Source organism: Seriola lalandi, unplaced genomic scaffold (assembly GCF_002814215.2).
Source record: "Seriola lalandi dorsalis isolate HSWRI2012SDOR001 ecotype SW California unplaced genomic scaffold, Sedor1 jcf7180002054973, whole genome shotgun sequence".
Lineage (NCBI taxonomy): Eukaryota > Metazoa > Chordata > Actinopteri > Carangiformes > Carangidae > Seriola > Seriola lalandi.
In genome coordinates, this window is record NW_019525523.1 from 28,213 (window position 1) to 34,910 (window position 6,698).

At 41.7% G+C, this 6,698-nt stretch overlaps 3 protein-coding genes across 3 annotated transcripts in view; all 3 read right to left on the minus strand.

The window, feature by feature from the left end:
• Nucleotides 1-2,177, minus strand: part of LOC147817318 (protocadherin gamma-A11-like) — a 2,691-nt gene extending 514 nt beyond the window's left edge. Inside the window, exon 1 of the mRNA XM_087171005.1 lies at nucleotides 6-2,177. Coding sequence (XP_087027131.1) covers nucleotides 6-1,952 — 1,947 coding nt within the window. The 5' untranslated portion in view covers nucleotides 1,953-2,177. The remainder of the gene's footprint in view (nucleotides 1-5) is intronic.
• Nucleotides 2,178-2,633: 456 nt separating this feature from the next.
• On the minus strand, nucleotides 2,634-5,953 carry LOC147817319 (protocadherin gamma-A2-like). The gene has a single exon (XM_023396158.2). The coding sequence runs from the start codon at nucleotides 5,617-5,619 to the stop codon at nucleotides 3,217-3,219; it is 2,403 nt and encodes an 800-aa protein (XP_023251926.1). The 5' UTR covers nucleotides 5,620-5,953; the 3' UTR covers nucleotides 2,634-3,216.
• Nucleotides 5,954-6,342: 389 nt separating this feature from the next.
• The window catches only part of LOC147817320 (protocadherin gamma-A9-like), a 2,682-nt gene continuing 2,326 nt past the window's right edge, over nucleotides 6,343-6,698 (minus strand). The window contains exon 2 of the mRNA XM_087171006.1: nucleotides 6,343-6,554. Within this exon, the coding sequence (XP_087027132.1) occupies nucleotides 6,343-6,554 (212 nt within the window). The remainder of the gene's footprint in view (nucleotides 6,555-6,698) is intronic.

Consider the following 6,698-nt stretch of genomic DNA (forward strand, 5'->3'; position numbering starts at 1 on the left):
GTGACTTGGCGGATAGTTCTTATTTCTCCATTCTGTAAGCCCACTTCAAACAGCGCCCTGTCTGTGGCTTTCTGCAGTTTATAGGAGAGCCAGGCATTCTGTCCAGAGTCCACATCAACAGCCACCACTTTAGTCACCAGATAGCCCACATCTGCTGAACGAGGCACCATTTCAGCCACCAGAGAGCCACCAGTCTGGACTGGGTACAGAACCTGAGGAGGGTTGTCGTTCTGGTCCTGGATCAATATTTTCACAGTCACATTGCTACTGAGTGGAGGAGAGCCTCCATCCTGGGCTTTGACGCGGAAGTGGAAATCTTTGATCTGCTCGTAGTCAAAAGAGCGCACTGCATGGATGACTCCACTATCAGCACTAACGGACACATATGAGGAGACTGGCACTCCGTTAACAGAGGAGTCCACCAGTATGTAAGAAACACGGGCATTCTGGTTCCAGTCAGTGTCTCTGGCTTTCACTGTGAATATAGAGAGGCCTGGTGTGTTGTTTTCTACAATGTAGGCCTCATATGAGCTTCTCTCAAAGACAGGCGCGTTGTCATTCACATCAGAGATTTTTAAGGTGAGAGTGACGCTGCTGGAGAGGGAGGGGACTCCCTCATCAGAGCAGGTCACTGTTATATTATACTCAGAGGCTCTCTCTCTGTCTAATTCACTGTCTGTCACTAAGCTATAGAAATTATTTGATGTCGAAATTATAGTCAAAGGGGTGTTATCATTGATAACACATTGAACTTTACCGTTCTCATTTGAATCTGGGTCTTGAACGTTCATCATTGCTATAACTGTTTTCAATTTTGAGTATTCAGATATCATGTTTGATTGTGACATTATATTAATCATCGGTTTGTTGTCGTTCATATCCACCACTTCAACTATGACTTTACATGAATCAGTAAGTCCACCATCATCACTTGCACGTATGTTAATGTGGTAATTCCGTGCATTTTCATAATCAATATTTCCAAGCAATCTAATTTCACCGCTGTCTTCGTCTATCTGAAACAATGCATGGGCTTGATCTAAACTGTTTGTGATTGAATATTTTATCCTACCATTCGTCCCATAATCTGCATCTGATGCAGTGACGCTTGTGACAACGGTGCCTTCTGGGGCATTTTCAAAAACAGTGGCTTTGTAGGTGGACTGTGAAAAAACAGGTGCGTTGTCATTGGCATCTAACACCGTGATGAAAATCCGAATTGTTCCCGACATTTGCGCGTCTCCTCCGTCAAAAGCTGTTAAAACTAAAGATATTAACTCTTCCTTTTCTCTGTCGAGAGGCTTCTGTAAAATCATTTCAACCTTTTCTGTTCCATCACCGTGACCGTCCTGTTTAAGTACAAAATTATCAGTAGGTTTAAGATCGAACTTTTGAAGACCATTTTTGCCGACATCGAGATCGATTGCTCTATCTAATACAAATTTTGCTCCAATTACAGCAGATTCGCTGATTTTAAAACTGACTTCATTTTTTTCAAAGGTGGGAGGATTGTCATTTATATCTGTAATCTCGACTGTGATAATGTAAAACTCCATGGGGTTTTCTAAGATAATTTGAAAATGTAAAGCACAAGGCGTAGTTTGTCTGCAGACCGCTTCTCTGTCTATTCTGTCTTTGATAAGGAGGAGTCCTCGGTCTTTATTCAGCTCAATGTATCCCGCACTGTCTCCTGTATACAGGCGGGCTTTACCTGACTTCAGTCGTTTTATATCTAAACCCAAATCCTGGGCAATATTACCGACTAAAGAGCCACTCGGCATTTCCTCAGGGATGGAGTAGCTGACTTGGCCGAGCGCTGAACCGAAATAAAGGACCGAGAAAAACAACAGTACTTGCCGTCTCATTGTTCTGTCCGACATTTTCCTCGCGAAATTTAATAGGACGAAATATGTTCCACAATGGCCAGAAATTTTTGGTCCATTACGTTTCATGAAAAACTAAGTGATACTCCACAATCGTCCACACCGATTAAGAGAAGGGCTACTGCACTCTTGTCGTTTGAGTGTACGCCGACGTTGTAACCCTATGTCTGTCTTTCTCTCTCTGATATCATCATGATGGGGGAGGCTTCTCTTTAATTCTGCCGTGAAACATGAACATACTGGCCAACAGCGGCCCTAAGAGTACACAGTAATGAACTACAGCAATTTCCTGGAAAGAAATAAAAAGTATACGACAGAATAGTTTTTTATATGTACCAGGGGAAAAAAAAGCAAATTCTTGATAAAATAGAATAATTGAGGGCTAACGTGATACTGTGGTTAAAAAGGTTATTCATACATTTCAATATGACACAGTGGAAAGGAAATATTGAGTTATTTTGACACATGAACGACGACTGAAATTCACATGATTTGTACCACCCATGAGTAAGTGTCTGAGTAAAATACCCATAAACTCTTACATGTTTTTTAAATGTTCACGTTACAAGTTAGATAGATAGATAGATAGATAGATAGATAGATAGATAGATAGATAGATAGATAGATAGATAGATAGATAGATAGATAGATAGATAGATAGATAGATAGATTATTGAATATGTATTTTATGTGGATTAAGTATGAGATATTAGGCTCTAATTAGTCAGCAAAATTAACACGAAGTAACAATCTGTCCAAACAATCTATTCAGAAAAATGATGGGTACACCACAAATCCCTTGCAGACACAAATGCACACAAATACTTGCAAACACACACATGCCATTAGAAACACCATGGACATAAAAAAAGATGGTCATAACAGTGCCTCTGTCCATGGTGCTGAATGCAGACCAATAAATGACACCTATATGAAAACCATCATCAGTTAAAGTGAAAATGCAAACACGTCCCAGTTACAATTGAGCCCCCCCAAAAACAACCTCTATAGGAGAGTCTGGCTCATCCAGGATGCTCTTTTCAGTTATTCAGTAACTAATCCAAAACATTCCTATACTTTTCACACACCTGAATTATGGTTAAGGTTGTGTGCAGGTTTTATAAAACTATGAGGTGAAGAGATGGTTGTTGAGGATGTCTTTATGAAACCATTAAGGATGGTTTGTTGTGAGGGTGAAAAATGGCAACAGAAAAAAGCATAAGTAAACGATATAGCAATTCCTAGCTTTCCAAGAGCCTCCAGTTTAGTGTGCAACGAAATGCACAGATAAAGAAAAACTGCTGCCATTAAGGGTGTAATGCAACACTTTATGTCATTCCATGAGACTAACCTCTAGAGGAGAGTCTGGTTCATCCAGGATGCTCTTTTCATTCTGTATCCGCTGCATCGTTCCTGTAGAACTGGGGTCCATTATCAGCACGTTCTGACTACCAGCTCTGCCGAACTTACAGTCACTCTTTCTGGAGTCAGTCGTCCTGCACACCTCGTAATTGTACACGTGTTGCAGAGTCCCTGTCCCCAAAGTGTCTGAGTAACGTGGTGGATAATATGGAATCACAGGGAGATTGGAGTGATACAGGATGCGAGACTGTCTCCATCTGTAGATTTTCACTGATATGATAACCACTAAACACGTGATGAAAAGGAAGGAAACTACAGCCAGAGCCAACACTAAGTAAAAAGTCAGGTTGTCATTGTACTCCTTGTCGTGTGTAAAGTCAGTGAACTCCGACAGCACTTCAGGGAAGCTGTCCGCCACCGCCACGTTAACAACGACTGTAGCTGACCGAGAGGGCTGCCCGTTGTCCTCCACTATAACAGTCAGTCTTTGTTTCACTGCATCTGTATCAGTAACTTGGCGGATAGTTCTTATTTCTCCATTCTGTAAGCCCACTTCAAACAGCGCCCTGTCTGTGGCTTTCTGTAGTTTATAGGAGAGCCAGGCATTCTGTCCAGAGTCCACATCAACAGCCACCACTTTAGTCACCAGATAGCCCACATCTGCTGAACGAGGCACCATTTCAGCCACCAGAGAGCCACCAGTCTGGACTGGGTACAGGACCTGAGGAGGGTTGTCGTTCTGGTCCTGGATCAGTATTTTCACAGTCGCATTGCTACTGAGTGGAGGAGAGCCTCCATCCTGCGCTTTAACGCGGAAGTGGAAATCTTTGATCTGCTCGTAGTCAAAAGAGCGAACTGCATGTATGACTCCACTATCAGCACTAACGGACACATATGAGGAGACTGGCACTCCGTTAACAAAGGAGTCCTCCAGTATGTAAGAAACACGGGCATTCTGGTTCCAGTCAGTGTCTCTGGCTTTCACTGTGAATATAGAGAGGCCCGGTGTGTTGTTTTCTACAATGTAGGCCTCATATGAGCTCCTCTCAAAGACAGGCGCGTTGTCATTCACATCAGAGATCTGTAAGGTGAGAGTGACGCTGCTGGAGAGGGAGGGGACTCCCTCATCAGAGCAGGTCACTGTTATATTATATGCAGAGGCTCTCTCTCTGTCTAAAGCAACCTCTGTAACTAAAGTATAAAACCCATTTAATGTAGTTTGGATTTTAAAGGGGATGTTATCATCTATATCACACTCTACTTTCCCATTACTCTCTGAATCTGGATCGTTTATGCTTAACATAGCAAGAACAGTGTTTGGAGGCGAGTCCTCGAGCACGGATTCTGATTTAGAAACAATGTTTATCTGAGGATTGTTGTCATTTATATCAAGAACATCAACTACGACCTTAGTAGAATCAGAAAGTCCCCCGCTGTCTACAGCTTCAACGTCGATTTGATAAATGTTAGCCTTTTCATAATCTATTTCACCGATTAGGACAATTTCACCAGTTTTTGAGTCGATCTTAAACAGTTCATATAAAAGACGTTTGCTGGGAGATATCATATATAATACTTCTCCGTTTGAGCCAATATCTTTATCAGATGCACTTACAGTCGTTACGCTGGTGCTTTTAGGAGAATTTTCTTGTATTTTTGCTCTGTATAGCGGTTTAGCGAATGTAGGTGCGTTGTCGTTCACATCCAGTACGTTGACAAATATCTGCATTGTCCCTGACATCCGCGGCTCTCCTCCATCTATAGCAGTTAGTAACAGTGACATGTAATCCTGCTTCTCTCGATCTAGTGGCTTCTGTAGCACCATCTCTACCTTTTTACTTCCGTCTGCCTGATTTTCTAGTTTTAATGCAAAGTTACCAGTTGGGGTAAGGGTGTATTGTTGTAAGCCATTCATCCCAATATCTGAATCAATAGCTTTCTCTAATACGAATTTCGATCCTATAACAGCGGACTCACTGATTTCGAAGCGTTTTTCTGCATTTGTGAAACTGGGCGTGTTATCGTTTATATCGGTAATCTCAACTGCAACACGAAACAATTCCATTGGATTTTCCAGAATTAGCTGGAAATGTAAAGCACAAGGCGTCGTCTCTCCACACAAAGCCTCTCTGTCTATCCTCTCTTGGATAAGGAGGACTCCCTTTTCTTTATTCAGCCCGATATACTCCACACCGCCTCCAGTATAGACACGAGCTTTACCTGATTTCAATCTTTTAAGATCTAAACCTAAATCATTCGCTATGTTACCAACTACAGAGCCTCTGGCCATTTCTTCGGGAATGGAGTAGCTGACCTGCCCAAGCACGTAGCTCAGACACAGGACCGAGAGAAACAACAGTACTTGCCGTCTCATTGTTCTGTCAGATGTCGTTTCGGTTCCTGTACCATTAAGAGAAAAGCATTCCCATTGCAGTCAATGCAAAGATAGATAGCATAAAGGAATAAAAAATCCGCAATCCAACTATATAAAGCTGAACTTGTATCCAGTTACACTATTCCTAGCAGTGCTCCTTATGAGCATGGACCGTGCACACTGCCTTTTTCTTATTGTGTCCAACGTATCGACTCAAGGGGCAGGACACAGACAAACATAACATCTGTTATATGGCAACACGCTTGCCAACAGCGACCCTTTGAGTTGACAATTCGAATTACAACAAGTTATATCAAATAAAAAAAGTTTACTGCAGAATCACACTGTTTATCAAACAGAACCACAACCAGAGTAAATTTGGCTGTTGATTAAATTACCACATTGATAATATTGTGTTTAAGTGTTTTTGCAACTTATTAAAATGCTGTTATAAAAGAAAAAGTATTTTTTAAATTATAGGAAGTTGATATGAATAAAAGTGATGATGCCAAGACAAAAAATAAAAGCACAACAAATTAGCTGGAGTTAGTTAAGTTGTTAAGTGTAGCTGTCCATGGTGCTGAATAGGAACTCTGTAGCATTTCCTAAACCTCTCAAGCATTTTTATAAGGTCTTTTTCAGACTCATACTAAGCTACTGCCCATGAAATTAATGCACACCGCCTTGATCTTGATTTGCATTAAAATGAAAAAAATGTGACTGTTACAGTTTTCTAACCTCTAGAGGAGAGTCTGGTTCATCCAGGATGCTCTTTTCGTTCTGTATCCGCTGCATCGTCCCTGTAGAACTGGGGTCCATTATCAGCACGTTCTGACTACCAGCTCTGCCGAACTTGCAGTCACTCTTTCTGGAGTCAGTCGTCCTGCACACCTCGTAATTGTACACATGCTGCAGAGTCCCTGTCCCCAAAGTGTCTGAGTAACGTGGTGGATAATATGGGATCACAGGGAGATTGGAGTGATACAGGATGCGAGACTGTCTCCATCTGTAGATTTTCACTGATATAATAACCACTAAACACGTGATGAAGAGGAAGGAAACTACAGCCAGAGCCAACA